The 16,355-nt window shown below is 36.6% G+C and overlaps 1 protein-coding gene across 1 annotated transcript; it reads left to right on the top strand.

The window, feature by feature from the left end:
- Positions 1 to 7,386: 7,386 nt before the first annotated feature.
- LOC124056283 (sodium- and chloride-dependent GABA transporter 2-like) lies at positions 7,387 to 15,507 on the top strand. The gene is made up of 14 exons (XM_046383569.1): positions 7,387 to 7,719; positions 8,062 to 8,196; positions 9,273 to 9,413; positions 9,504 to 9,582; positions 9,665 to 9,797; positions 9,908 to 10,042; positions 10,219 to 10,322; positions 10,442 to 10,566; positions 10,663 to 10,775; positions 10,879 to 11,016; positions 11,840 to 11,942; positions 12,365 to 12,465; positions 13,395 to 13,565; positions 14,524 to 15,507. Exons 1-14 carry the CDS (start codon positions 7,524 to 7,526, stop codon positions 14,689 to 14,691), a joined length of 1,842 nt encoding a protein of 613 aa, XP_046239525.1. The 5' UTR covers positions 7,387 to 7,523; the 3' UTR covers positions 14,692 to 15,507.
- Positions 15,508 to 16,355: the final 848 nt, after the last annotated feature.

The following is a 16,355-nucleotide window of genomic DNA, read 5'->3' as shown; positions in this document are numbered from 1 at the left end:
TCAAATAATCCATATATGCCATATAAAGGGGGAACACACTAATCTGATCATTTCTGACCAGATAATGTCATAAGAATCATTAGCAAATGTAAGTCCAAGCAACTGACAAACGAGGCTACAAAATTTGAAGTCTCAAGTTATAAAACTAATGTACCGAAAATGACAAAATGAATAATTGAACTTAAATAGATACAGTACACAGTTAGAGTAAACCTAAAAGATTTGATGAACGGGTCTAAAAGTGCAAAGTCACCTCATGCTAGAGTAGGTAAACTTTTGCTCTCAGCCACACAGACACAAAGGCACAGCTGGTGACCCAGGATGACCTGTTCTCTCCCTCCTTCTGTGTCGGTCTCAGACACCCTGAGGGCGAGCATTCACTGTCCTCTACAACTTTGCTCTCAGTCATCACATCAGGTGATTTCGACACGTCTTGTGTGACATGCCACAACTGTGTGCAGCATGTGAAGCACACACAGCCTCTCTCAAAATCTGCTTCTCTGACGAGTTGTTCAGCCATTCCAACAATATTTATTTATTTATTTTTGTTCTGCTAAGAAAATTATCTCATTATTTTTATAATGATTTCTTTAAAGACATTTGTTTTGTAGCCAAACCTGCAATAACTCCTCAGGGGCAGCTGAAACAAGTTGTGAGCACAGCACTGACATACCATTACCTTTGAAGTTAATATATGAGGAGATGGGGCAGTCGTGGATCAGCGGTTAGGGTGTCGGACCCGTAACCGGTGGATCGCTGGTTCGATTCCCCGTCCCGGTGTCCATGGCTGAGGTACCCTTGAGCAAGGTACCTAACCCCCACTGCTCCCCGGGCGCTGCACGCGGTCGCCCACTGCCCCGGGTTTGCTGTGTGTGTGTGCACGTCACTTGGGTGGGTTAAATGCAGAGAACAAATTTCGTTGGAGTGAGTTCCCTCCAATGACAAAATATGTCACTTTAATCTTTAATCTTTAATCTTTATATGGTCACCTGGTGAATCTAATTTATCATGGTTTGATGTTTGAGATTAGTTAGTTTCCTGTTTTATTTTGTAGTTTTTTTCCCCTTTGTGTCTTGTTTAACTTTCCATTTCCTGTGCTGTGCTGTGTCCTCAGCATCAGTTTGTCTGTGTTTGCTTTCATTTTTGTGTTCCTAGTGGCATCTATGGTTTCTGCATATTTAAACTTTTCTTTTTTTTTTTTCACTTTAACCGTTGTATCCATGTTTGCATTTTGGGTCCTGATCTGACTGTCCACAGAATTCATGCTGAAAAATCACCTTTTAAGGATACACCCCTACACACCATCCTAGGCATCAAGTTCTCAAAATTAAATGACAAAATTCATGGTTTGTCATTGTTCTCTAGAGAGACATGTAAGTATTTTTTTTGATAGAAAGATACAAAAAATGGTATGTTCATTAACTAAATGCATGGGGGGGTGAGAATCTATTTTGGCTGACTACGGGCGAGAGGCGGGACACCCTGGACTGGTTGTCAGTTAGCACAGTTCTAACACACAAAGACAAAGACAACCACACATGTACACGTTCACACCTCGGGACAACATTGAGCAGGCAATTAACTTAATGTGCATGTTTTTGGGATTGTGGGAACTGAAACCAGAGTACCTGGAGAAAACCCGTGCAGACACAGGGAGAATATGCAAACTCTTCATAGAAGGAAGTGCTGACCACTGCATTACCGTGCTCTCATGGCTGACAGACCTGATCTGTTATTTCAGTACACTTTTAAGGGTCAGTTCCCCACAAATACATATTTTCCCTCTTACCTGTGGTGCTGTCTATCTGTTGAGACTGTTTGGTGTAAGTTTTATATATGGCATAGTAATGTATTTTTTCTCTCGTTCATATGCTAAATATAAAAATTTGTTTGCAAACTTTGTGTAGACTGCTCCGCAAAGTACACAGCACTGCGTCTAGCTGTTTGAGGAGCTTTCTACCACACCTCAGAGTCTTCATCTGGGTTTAGGTTTATCCTTGTCTGTAGGTACGATTTTTATTTAACTCAATAAAAATATATCACATATGTAAGCCAAACCAGGCTTTTAATGGTTTGAAAAGCATTACTGCAGTGAAATTTAATTGTTTAACAAGAAAAAAGCGGAATCAGATCTTATGTATACTTACCATTTGTCATCCTCTGAAGCAGACCAGGATCCTTGGGGATATTCTTCTGACATTGTTTTGGATTTTCCCATTTCAAAATACCTGTGTTCAGTGCCAGTGTTAGCCTGTGTATCTAGGAGCTTGTGTGCGTAGTTGTATCACAGTAGATACAATTGCTGGACAAACCTATACTGTGTTGTACTGGTGGTTAATGAATTATCTTTGCATTTTAAGAGGTGAGGCTGCACAGGGGTCCTGGAGTTTAAAGAAACACTGCTGTCTCTTGATTTAATGACAGGAGTCTGTAAATGTAATTTTAGGCTTACATAGTGTTATTCTTATTTAACATTTTTTTAATTTTTAATTTTTAGCAGAGCCTTTTGGGTTCTCATTATTCAATTACAAGCGTCACAGTGAGATGCACACTAATGTAGGCCAATAATCTTACCATAGAAGTCCTTGTTAACTAACAGGGTATATTTTTATTACCTTAAAACCTATAAAATGATGTGAAGCTAAATGCTTTGTTTCATCCAAAAATTTCAAGGTCTTCTCGTTAATGCTTTATTGCAACTGCTTATAAAGATTTAAAACTAACTTTATGAAGAATGAAAAACACGTAAACTTTCTGTACACTTTAACTGTTAATGTGTACATATTGCACATGTTAACTGTTAAGCTAAATCCTCTCCAGATGGTAATGTATTAGAACACCGTGTTTCACATTTGCATATAATATAAACACAGAAGGATGAATGGATATACCAATATGTAGAAAATTAATAACAGATTTTTAATGCTTTTCTATTTACCCATATTAATTTAATTTACTTGTTCAAAGAAAATCCACAGGAACAACAGTAAAGGGAAAACACCAGGAAATATTTGTTAAAATCCTAAAAATGGTCTGCAGTAGGTCTGGTGTGAGCAGATGTTTTCCTGACAAGTGATCTCATGTGAATAATGACAGTCCTCGCTCAGAAGAAAAGGTCGAAGTAGCATGGTGTTGTTTTTCAGCCACAAAAGTGCTTTCTCTCTTTTAAGGCAGAGTTTGAGGTGGATGGCTTGACCTGAATTGACCAAATGGAGACGATGATTTACATCCCCTCTCCTTCTTTAACCTTTGCAACCTTGTTACCATGGACTGTGAAGTATTTTTTGGCCAAACTGTGTTGGAATTGCGGGTGCAAAAAAAAAAAAAACCCAACTGTTGTAAAAACAATCGACAAAAAGTTGTACTGTAAATTGTTAGCTGATAGCTTGAATTCTGTTCCGGTAACTGTGAAATTCTTTGCACTTTGCACCATGAAGACTGAATGCACCACTTTTTTGATTTTATCAATTAAATATCACCTTATATGCACGTGCATTCAAGTGTAGCATTTCACTAACACAATGTGTCTGTTTTCAATAAATCACAACCAATGAAAATAAAAGATTAAAATGATACAAATACCTCAGGTGTAATATTTGTGTGAATGTTGCTGAATGGACATGATCATGATCACTGTCTCCCTCTAGTGGGCACAGACATGCACTATTTGTTTGGACATACAGATAAGGAATGGAGGGAATTACTATGCATCTGCAATATTATAGTGTACACATTTCAATGTATTAATATTTGGTATTTAACCTAAAACATGTGGAGCAAGACTGTATTGTGTGTGTTGACTGAGGAAATGAAAAAATATTGTCAGTTTTCTGAAGCAGAAAACCTTTTGTAAAAAAAGTATGTAGAAGTAGCTCAAAGAATTCGTGCCATGACCGTTTGTGGGCTTTGTGCAAACCCACTATATAAATATACCTACTATACTACACCAGGTGGTATACTAGCTGTATCTTTTCATAAGACTTAATTACTTTGCTTTGTTGTGATTGTTGTTTTCTTCTTTTTCTGGAGCTGTTTCATCACCATTTATACCATACCCGAGAGGTAAACTGCTAATATGTGAATTTCACTGTGGGAGAATAGTGTCCAACAACAAACAAAAAATCAAAAATCCACTGTATTTAGCCTATACATGGTATCCGATTAATGGTATCCATGTTATTTCCAGTGTGAGTTATGTCATGTTATTACAAAAACCAAAACCTCAGACTGTACAGAATAAGAGGGTACTTTACAATTGTGTGTTACATTAAGCAGGCAGTAGACCCAGGATAAGGCACACAGTTTGACAATATAGGCCCCCGGGCGAATTTGTTGATGTGACCTCAGAGAACTTATTAAACACATCCAAATGACCGAAACTGCCTGGAGCACAGGGAATTAAAAAATAAAGAAAAGAAGAGGAGGAAAAACGTGAGAAAGAAAGAGGTAAAGTAAATATAAAGTAGTGAAATGAAGCATTGGTTTTACTGTGTCAGTTATTTAGCACGGTGTACTGTTAAGTTGATAACTTGCTACTGAGCAATTAGCCCCAACATGGTATGCTAATCAGTAAATAACCAGTTTTATATTTCTGTAGCTAGGCGGCATGGCGGGGTCTTAACTGTTATGGATCATTTGTAGAGATTAAACCTGCTCAGTAAGTGTTTACATTGGCCTAATGTATGCTTTTATTGTTGGTTTTATGTACATCGGGCTAGCTAACGTTTTCCCTGCTTTTAATAGTCAATCAAAATGCTATTCCATTTTCAACCCTGTATATATCAGATTTTTAACCCAAGTTGTTTGTTGTGTTACAATGCAAATTGTCTAAAACATGTTAATTGTTTTAAACTTTACATCAGTGTTAAAGTACACATCATTATTATTGTATACTCCATAACTCATTCCCACATGCCATATTAAACTGCAGTTAACTGCTTCTTTGCATCTGCTAATCAACATTTCACTGTAATGACAATGAAGTTGTTTCTAATCTAATATGCATATCAGAAAAAAATACATTGTATATTACACATGTATAGTAGACAACATGTATCTGTTAGGTTTTTCATTTTTGTATAAATTAAAGACAATGGTAAAAACAAGGCTATTCAATTTCTTTTTTAAGCGTATGTAAATTGCCAATGGAGGGGGGTGCCATATGAAATCTCACCTCGGGCATCACATTGGGTAGGGCTGGCTCTGCACAGACCCAGTGGAAAAGTTTACAAGGTCTAATGCAAAAATTCAGGTATGAAGAGGAATGGTGACAGGGGGGAAACAAGGATGGTTAAAATAGGTTGGTGGAGACATTAAGATTGAAAATCATGAAGACCAGAAAAACTTAATTGCCACTAAAAGATACTAAATAATCAGATGGTTCAGCAGGCTTAAAGGCTTTTGTCTGACATCACTTAAATTATTCCGTTTGAGTATACCAAAATTTTTCCCGAGTGCCATAATTATATATTATGCTCGGTATGAAAAGCTTAAATAATGTAAAAACAGTAACACTATTACACATGTATGTTGAACATTCTGTTTGTACTGAAATACATGTTGGTGACCAGTGCAACAAAATTAAATCTTGTTATCCTTGGTACAAATGTTATTACCAACGTGAGATGTCTCTGGGGCAGATAAGTTATGAATGTAAAAGCATGACTCAAATCTAGCTTTTGTGTTCTGGGAGAGCATCTGGATGGTGTATGGTGAGAAGTCTGTAATTATTTTCTTTTGTTCCTGGTCCTTCGTTTGTTCCTATGCAAAAAAAAATGTAAGAACATGGAAACTCAGCTGATTAGATCCTTTTGTTGCTCTTGCATTGAAAAACAAATGTGACACCTGGAATGTCAAGTATTACTCTATAACCTTTTGAAAATAATTTGATAATTGGCAATTATCATAACTAAACAACGATTGTGCTTTTTAATATATTTTGCATTCATTTTAATTGATGTATTTTACAGAGAAACAAGAAGAACCAAAAATACACGTGTGTGAAAGTGTGTTGCCCTGCGATAACAGAGACATCCCACCAAGTGATTAGCGGCTTTATCTTAGCAAACAGACAAAACATGCAGTAGCACTTTTTGTGTGTTCCATTTGTTTCTTCTGGTTCTTCTGGTTATGTTGGTCTAAGTAGCCACTCCTCACAGAAACCCATTTCATTGATCTTATTCTTGGAGAAGGGGTGGTGTTCTATCAGAAAACAACTGTTAGAGGTGGAAAGCCTTCAGCTGCGCAAGGTAATCTGTACATTTTAGGATTTTCTTCTAATTTTTTAGTAAATTATATCAAAACCTAGCTTATGTTTAGCCTTTGATTAACATATCAATTGGTTATTTATACCACGTTAAATTGAAATTTAGGGCAAAACCATCCATGTGTCGCTGCGTCTAGTTTGAATTTACATCAGGCTTCTCTATAATTGGAAAAAGTAATTTAAATTTATTATATTAATTTGACATTAACTTTCCCAGAACATGCAGAGTCTACACTCAACATTTATCTTTGAAAAAATAACCAGCTGATAAAATGTTACCTTCAAAAAATAGATATGCATTTGGCTTAACAATATGAACAGAAAAACCCAGCAGATAAATGACATGATGTGAGTGGTAGTCTTGCCAAGTGCTGCACTTGAACAGTTTACATTTGGGATTAAAATATCACAGTGATATGTAAGTATCTTTGAACAGCGGGAGGTCTGCTCTCAGGCCAACCAAGGCTAAAAATCACCACACTATAATCAGAGTGCTCTGGTGTAGTTACAGATCCCATTTGTTAAGTTATCTTTTCAGTCTTCATTGTAAAGAAATGTAACTGCAGTAGAGGTCTATCATAGCAGGCAGACACTGGTGACTGAAACAGCTAAATTCATATGACCTAAAGGCAAAAAATAACAGGTCTTGCAAGTGAATAACCTTAAAATGTAGTTAATTCAGGTCTAAAAGGTGGTTAATTCAGGAATAACAATCTTTAATTGTACAACGAGTTTCAAAAAAATCCTTAACTGAAGCAAAGTCCTCTAGAAATATGGTGGAGGATAGACAGAAGATAGACAGAGGTAAGGGTAGTTGATGTGGCAGATGAGTGACTAAAGGCAGGAAAAGTGGAATGGCAGGGGTGGCACGGATGGAGATCAATGGGGGTTGGGGTGGAAAGAGACTAGGTCACCACACCTAGCTTTGAACACACAAAGACAGACAAAGAAGGGGGCAAACCAAAACCAACCGTGTAGAGGTTGTGTATCGGTTGCATAGCCTGTCTCTGGCCCTGTTTAGGTCTAATAACCAGTGTGGTGTCTGCGATACACCAATCAGGAAACGATAAATGCTCGGATTGTGATTACATGATAATATAAGTGCAGATTATATTTAAGGGGAAACTGAGAACTTATTTATCACCACTGAGAAAACTGGGTGGAATCCAACATGTATCCTGTGCAGTACATATAATGGTCTCACAACAGCTTTGACTATATGGCACACTAACAATTTCAACTCTCACTTAAGGCTGAAATGGACCAAAGACAAAGCTCACAAGTGAAAGTCAGTCTGATGAACCTTGGGAACGGACCAGGACTGACTCAGCCCAATCCTCAGGAGAGGGAACAGTGGGGCAATAAAATTGAGTTCATTCTGGCAGTGGCCGGTCACATAATTGGCCTGGGTAACGTCTGGAGGTTTCCATACCTTTGCTACAAAAATGGAGGAGGTAACTCTTTGTTGTTGTGGCCAACAGTTGTGTAGAAAACATTGCGTTGTATCCTGCCTTACCAGGGATTAAGATCATGTTCAGTCAATAGTCAGCTTGTGGAGCAACATTTCCTAATTCCTGCAGAGATTAAAAAAATCAAAAAACAAACCTTCAACTTCATCTTCTTAATGTTAAAATAATTCTTTAGCAACTGTAACGTCAGATTAAGATGACTATTAATTAACAGATCTTTTTGCCGCATTCATTTTTCACAATTATTTAACTTTATTTGCATATATCTATGCATTTTGTTTTTGGAAGAAGAGTTTAACAAGCTGGTTCATTTTTTTTATTTTAAAGGTGTTTTCTTCATACCTTATGTTTTATTTTTGTTCACCTGTGGCATCCCACTCTTTTTCCTGGAGACATCTTTGGGCCAGTACACCAGTCAGGGTGGAATAACATGTTGGAGAAAAATCTGCCCTCTCTTTGAAGGTAAGTCTTCACTGAGTTAAAAACTATGTGAGTGCTGGATGTTGAAAAGCTGATGCTAAAGTGCACTAACGGTTTTAAATGTTGAATAATGTCAATTATGTATTGCTATTGTGCATTTTAAAAAGTGAGTGGGAAAGGGCTAAACGATGCATACAGTGTAAGGTGGGAGAATTGCGTTGCTTCACTAATAGCTGGCAGTTACTGGAGCGTGTCTGTCATCTTAGACAACTAGGTACGATAACACCACTTGAACAAACCTGAAGCAGCTGCCTATCAGTCTTTATCTGGCAAGCACACTCACACAAAAACATGCATAGTGACGTAATATCTAGTGTATGGGCTATATTTAATTGATATATATAAATCTCGAAGTACATATATAAGGACTTAAGTTGCAAGTAATGCAGAGAAATAATTATTGTCAAGAATTTTGTGCGTAGAAGTACAGTATGTTGTGAATACTTCCGGCATTCTCACCAACAATTCTGTGTAATGTCAAAAAATTCTACCGCAGATAACATAGCATGTGATTGCAGTTTATAGAAGATTTTGTTGTTGAATCCAGTGTAAGACAGTATAAAAAGTTAGTTTAAGCACATTTTATTGGTTACATATGCTACTTGCAGTGCTGTTGGTTTTTGAACTGAGCTGAGTCTGTGAGGGTTTCCTCTGGGTGGACTAATGGATCACTGTTTGTGTACATAACTCTACATTGATTAATATTATTATATAACAAATTACTCAAATAACTATGTATATGTGAAAGAGGTCAGTCATGGTACCAAACCCAAGGAGAAATATCACTCTGTTTTGTGGTTCTTCTCAGTTCTATCCCGTTACTTTTTTATTTTAATACCCACAACTAAAGGCTGTTGGTTTTCAGGGAAAACACCAAACTGAAATCATCTCTATATGTTCACATTGATCATGTGACATGAGTTTCTGTACATAACTTAAATTAGACGGTGGACGCAGACATCGAGATGCATAGAGTGAGAACTTAAAAGTTAGTTTTGGGTGCCTTCCATATGTATTCATGTTGATTCATGATATTAAAATATGACTTCTTTCTGCAGGCTTGGGTTACGGGAGCCAAGTTATTGTTTTGTACACTGGGGTGTATTACATCATCATACTGGCTTGGACGTTTCTCTACCTGTTTTCATCCTTTGCATCTGAGCTTCCATGGGCAAGCTGTCACAACAGCTGGAACACAGGTGCCAAGACTTTATTATGACATATAAAAATGTGTAATTTGTTCAGATTGTTAATCTGTATTCACAACCTCTCTTATTTTTTCATATAAGATGGCTGTGTTGGTCACAATCACACATCTGCCCTGTTCCTGTATGGAAATAGCACTTCTTCAGTTGTCGAATTTTGGGAGTAAGTAGCATGGATTAAAGCATCGTATCAGGGATTTTTGGAGGTTTTTTGTTGTATTGTTTCTTATTAAACTTTGTTTTAGGAGGAGAATCTTGGGTCTGTCCAGTGGAATTGAGGAAATTGGCAATATTCGTTGGGACCTGGCTCTTTGTCTACTTCTTGCCTGGATATTGTGTTACTTCTGTGTTTGGAATGGAGTGAAGTCAACAGGAAAGGTATAGTGCAAACTCAATGGTAACTTGTAATTTGTGTCTGATTTTATATAAACCCTATTCTTAAAATACCTTATCTTTAAAAATGACACAAAACCTTGTTGTTAACTTAGGTGGTCTACTTCACTGCCACATTCCCTTATGTAATGCTGATGGTGCTGCTCGTTCGTGGCCTTACATTACCAGGGGCCAGAGATGGAATTATATTCTACCTCTACCCAGACCCATCCCGCCTCATGGATCCAGAGGTATGATCTAACTGTAATCTTGACAAAGTGCTTTGAGTGCCTAAATATAATTATAAACAAGACGAGGTCTAGCCTATAGCCAGGGTAGAGGCTAACATCTGTGCTTTGAGTGAGATGCTAATGTCAGCATACTAACACAGTGTCAATGCTAACTTGCTGATGTTGAAATCCCTCAGGTATGGATGGATGCTGGCAGTCAAATTTTCTACTCCTATGGAGTTTGCACAGGTGTTCTTACATCTTTAGGAAGTTACAACAAGTACAACAACAACTGCTATAGGTTAGTATGTTTTTTTCATCTGCGATGAAATCTGTGATCAATTCACTTTGGTTAAAACTAATTCCTGCAATTTGGATCAGAGTGATGGTTCACTAATTTTTTTGATATTTCACCTACAGAGACTGCGTTTACCTGTGCCTGTTGAATAGTTTAACCAGCTTTGTAGCTGGCTTTGCCATCTTTTCTGTGCTTGGCTTCATGGCGAAGGAGCAAGGTGTAGATATATCAATGGTGACTGAATCAGGTAGGGAGGGTTTGTAAAGCTTGATATGAGACATCCAGAAAAATATTGTTTAAATATTTTTAGAATATGACCTTTATTTCCATGTACCCTTTGCAGGTCCAGGTTTGGCATTCATTGCTTATCCTCGTGCTGTGGCTCTAATGCCACTTCCCCAACTCTGGGCTATTTCCTTCTTCGTTATGATCATCTTCTTAGGTTTAGATAGTGAGGTAGGGTTACACACCAAGTCTGCTTGGAATATGATAATTTTATTCAGACACCATAGTAAAAATCTTCTGTTGAAATACTAAATAATCTCTTTCATTGTTGCAGTTTGTATATCAGGAGGCACTGGTCACAACTATCTCTGACTTGTATCCTGCTCTCTTTCAAAACAACTGTTACCGTAAACTCCTTCTTCTTGCAATTTCTGTCGGAAGTTTCTTTATTGGTCTTCTGATGGTTACAGAGGTGAGTGGTGATTATTAAGACTGTATTTACGATTGCAGCTACTGTGGGTTTACTTGACCCTTTGATTTTCTTGTATTTTCATGTTATTGGGCACAAATAATAATAAAAAATATATTATTATTATTGTTTTTTTTTTTTTAAGCATAGCATACCTTGACTGAATGGTAGAGATGGCTCAATAAGGCTGATTTGAATTCAACAATTTTTTTAGGAGACAAAGTGACTCAAAATGTGCTCAAAATGTACCAGATGGTTGAGCAGACAATCAAAGGGTAAATAAAAACAAACAAAACAATTACAGGTCAAGCCATAAAACAGAGAAAGTCAGTCACCAGGGTTGCACAGGCAGATTTCAAATTAGTGTCAAAAATTCAAAATTGTACTAGACGACATACAGACATATGTAATTTATTTTTCCAAAAATGATTTCCATGTGACAAATGATGTTTAAAGATATTATATTTACCATTGGCTGCAACAGTTTACATGAAGATTTAAGTTTAAATATCATTATATTATGACATCTTTTTTTTTTGTATTGAACATTGAAGATTTATTTATTGAGAAACTTCAGATGATGCTGTGGACCAGTGGACTACCAGCCGGCAATATCAGTTGATGCAGCAGCAGAACTGAACTGTCCCAAATTACTTATAGTCATTAACAGAGAAGAGTTTACAAAAACATACATTTTTGTGTAGTAAGCCCACATGTACCTCGTTTGATTATACTGTACATGCTTTTACAATACCATATTGCACAAACACAGTGTTGATGATTAGAACCTTGCTTTGGCTTTTACTAATGGACTTCTTGTTTGCAGGGAGGCCTTTATATTTTCCAGCTGTTTGACTACTACGCCTGCAGTGGGATGACGCTGCTGCTTTTTGCTATTCTTCAGTCTGTCTGTGTTGGATGGATCTATGGTACTGAAAAGATTTACTTAAAACATAAAATGTCCTGGAGCCACTGTCATATCCCTCTTTATAAACCTTATACATTTATAAATAAATACATTTTTGAACTAGGGGTTTTCACTTCCAGGGGCAGCAAGACAGTTAACAATATAGAAAAACAGAAAAATATATTTATGTTATGCAAAATTCCATTTATGTTTTCACTAATTCTCTTCTCTCATTTCTCCATTTCACTGTAAAATTATTCAAGTTAAAAAAGGACAAATCACAGTTTTGTTTAATCCCAGTCAATGGGTTTCATTTTAAGTTGGCGCTGATGTGAGGCTGAATTTTTAGGGGCTTTATACAAAGTGATCCAGCATTGGTGATATTACAAATTTGACAGCTACGTACACAATCACACTGATATTGCTTTTCCTTATTTTCTTCAGGTGCAGATCGTCTGTATGATAATATACAGGACATGATTGGATATCGACCATGGCCTTTTATGAAATACTGTTGGAAGTACTTTACGCCAGCTATCTGTACTGTAAGTACTGGAAATGTGGGCATGCCTGCCTTGTAACTTTGCTCATGCTGTACTGCCATGCAAGTGTATCTGACAGCTGCCAGAGGCTTCTGTCCTGAGGGCAGTCCATGTCTTAACCAGAACATGGAACCATGGAAACCAGTACCACTGATGGGATGCTGTGTTGCAAATGAAGGCTGTTTAGTGTCATTGTGAATGAATTGTTTAAGGAATCTGTATGTTGTTACTTCATCACTGGCTCTGGAAGGGATATTTAATTGTACATTGATCTAAAAAAATAGATATGTTATCTTTTTTAATATGCAACTGTCACCATGATATTTACTTTAAGAGAAAAATGAAATCAAGATTTATCATTCTTTTCAAACCTGAGGCTTTTGACAGCATGGGTGGTCACCTACCAGGTGTTTGCTGGTCAAACTGGTGTTTGCTGGTCAAGCTGATTGACCAACTGGTTGGCCTGGTCAACAAAGCCTGACTGGTATCCTGGTAAAGCTGGTTAAGATGATTGGGTGCCCATCCAGTCCCTCTCTTCCGTGAAGAGGAAAAATCAGGACAATAAAATTAGTTATTGAAATGTATAATTTTTATAGGATTTATATCTTTTATATATCTTTTATCTATTCACCACATGAAATACAACTAACAATATGAAAAATAAACTATGATATTCCCCCATATTTTATTTCATAGTTTTTATATGTGAGAAATTAAAGTTGTACATTGTATATAATACTACTACCACCACTAGTACTACTACTACTAATAATAATAAAGACAACAACCAATAATGTTTTTTTCCATGATCAACACAAATTTAAAAATGTTCAATATAGCTAACTGTAACTGTAGCTTCAAAACAAATTAGTAATCTCATCCCTTTAGAGTGTGTTTTTATGCCTTCTTTTCTCAATGCTTGTGTTTTTTAGTGCACATTTCTCTTCTCCTTGGTGAAATATACCCCGCTCAAATTCAGCAACACCTATGAATACCCCTGGTGGGGCTACACCATTGGAGGATTCTTTACCCTCTCTTCAACGCTCATAGTTCCTCTGTGGATGCTGTATGCTGTGAGTGTCGCTCCAGGAACACTGAGACAGGTACAGTCAGATGTTATTGCTATAAACAAAGGTAGATCAGTTAGAAAGTTACAAACTAAAAAACAGAAATCTGTTTCTGAATACTTTTGGGTAACTGCATCAGGGTAACTAAATGAATGAATATAAATAACACAAGAAACACTGAACTTTATATTGACACTAACAAGGAAACCATGGTGTATATTTGGTCATATTTGGCCAGTACCGAATCTACTTAAAAAATTCATTATTGGCATGATTACCAGCCTTATGTCTTGAAGCTGTACAGGTTCTTCCTATTAAAGGCACAATCCACCCCAAAATAAAAAATACATGTTTGTCCTTACCTGTAGTGTTTTTTATCCACTTTGACTGTTTTGTTGTGAGTTGAAGGGTTCTGAAGATATTGGCTGAAGAGATGTCTGCCTTCTCTTGAATATAATGACTCTAAATGGCACTTGTGTTGCCCAAAATACCAAAAAAGACATTTGAAAAATTCAGCAACAATGTCTCTTTCTAGAAATCATGAGTAGGTAGATGATTAGTGAGTAGGTGGTACTTCTGTATGATGATATAGTGGTGTTGTTTGGTAAGTAAGTAGCTCAAAGTAGCTGCATGAAACTGCTCACGACAAGGTCTGTGGATTATCTTGAGTAATTGAGCCATGATTTCTGAAAAGACATTGCTGTTGAGCTTTTCTTTTTTTGGTGCTTTGAACACCACAAGCAAAGTTTGATCTCTATGGCCAATATCCAAACCTCAGCAACTCATACCAAAACAGTCTAGCATTAGAAGTTAGAGGAAAAAATATCAAGCAAGAGGGTTCCAGGTTCAAATCCCGATCTGGACCCTTCTGTGCAGAGTTTGCATGTTCTCTCTGTGCCTGGGTGGATTTTCTCCAGTTACTCAGATGGATAGATATGATTATGCATCAGCAGATTATTTTTAACCGCAGTTTACCCACACTTTCTCCACACAGAGACTGAAAGTTCTGTGCACTCCAGCAAAGGACTTACCCACTGGAACATTAAAGAAGAAGACAACAAATAAAGAAGTATTTCAAACTTTCACAGACTTGCGCACACTGCGCACAGCAGAAAGCCAGGATGACAAAGGCGACAGAGCTCAGAGATCATTCATCATTTAACAGGACAGGAAATGAAAAGATATAGTACACGTGAAACTCAGACAAATTTAAATATATTAAGTTATATTATCTTAATAGCATGTTTTAGCACTAAGTTAATGGATATTCCAAGTTGTTTGTGCAGATGTTATACATACATTCTTATTTCTCTTTCTGGTGATGGTAATGTACATTGTAGATTTGAAAATAACACTGCAGTCACACTTCAAGTGTGCTTGTTAAATAACAATAGGGTGCATTCATATATTATATGTTACTGGGGATGTCTGGGAGAGGAGAGGTTTTCAAAGGAGTTTAGCTTCAAAATAGTTTTAAGGAAGTTTTTAGGAAGCAAAAAACTTTTTCCTTTTTATTATATCCAGTATTTGCATCATTGTATTTTCAGCTGGCATGAACTTAGTATTAGTTGCTCATTGCCAATTACTTTTATCATGAGGTGTTAAAAAACAAACAAAAAAACAAACAAACAAAAAAACAACAATATTAAAGGGGAATTCCAATATTTTTAAATCTGGGTATAGGGCCCGGCTTTACAAATACCAGAATTCCCCTTAGCAGTATTTTCAGGTTTGGAAGTTTTTGTTTTGCATTTTTAAATTGCGTTATGATTACAACATGAAATATGATGCTTTATATACAGAGTGTGATACATAAGTACTGGGAACATTAATAAAACATTTAACAAAAAAATAAAATAAAAGTTAAAATAGTTAGATATAGATTGTTATATATATGGAATATAGGTATAGAGTATTGACAGTGCTGCACATACTGCGCTGTGCAATGTAGTGGCCCTCACAAGTATAACAGACGAAACTCCAGATATATCCTTTAAGCCTTTAGCCTTTAATATCTGAAACTGCAAGAAACTTTTGTATGTAGGCTGTTATTCACCCACTGTATGTTCAGGGCTTTACTCATTTTAATTACAGAGTAATATAAAACTTCAGTGTTAAATTACTGAACACTTAAATTACAAGGTAATTGCACATTATGTGTGCAGCAGAAAAAAAAACCTTACTGGCTTTACCTTTTGATCCTTTCATCACTCAAAGCACATGTTGTCATCTCAAAAAATTCAGCTGAATACCAAAGAACAAATAATATTGTAAAGCATTGCTTTTGCCTGTTTTTTGTGTCTGTGGCTCGCTATAATTTCTTGAGTCACTATCCTTTTCCTTGTATTTTATATACAAGGAAAAGTTTACAGCACTCTCTGTCATTAGACAGTAGCCTAATTATGGCAGTATCACCACCATTAGATGGAGGATGAATTAGATTTAGTATTCAAAACTGATTTTCTGTAACTCTCACTTTCTCTACCTCTGGGTTTTAGCATGGAGTGTCATAAATCATCTCATATTCTGATCTGATCTCAAAACCTCTTCAAGTAGTATTCTTATGCAAATTTTATTTAAACTCTCTTATGTGTGTGTGTGTGTGTGTGTGTGTGTGTGTGTGTGTGTCCGGTGTCCTGCTGGTCTGGTTTTCATGAATCTTGGTAGAAGGGTGTAGCATGAGCCAAATGAAAATGTCTTCTATGTGAACCTACAGATTTAATAACTGTTACTGATAAAGAGTTGCCATGTTTATGATGTTATCTCAGTCTAACCACTTCATAAGCTACATGTACATGATAATAAAGTGCATTCAGGTCTGTATAT

The sequence above is a fragment of the Scatophagus argus genome, chromosome 3 (assembly GCF_020382885.2).
Source record: "Scatophagus argus isolate fScaArg1 chromosome 3, fScaArg1.pri, whole genome shotgun sequence".
Lineage (NCBI taxonomy): Eukaryota > Metazoa > Chordata > Actinopteri > Scatophagidae > Scatophagus > Scatophagus argus.
Note: the sequence above shows the minus strand (reverse complement) of the source record. Positions and strands in the feature narration are given on the sequence as shown.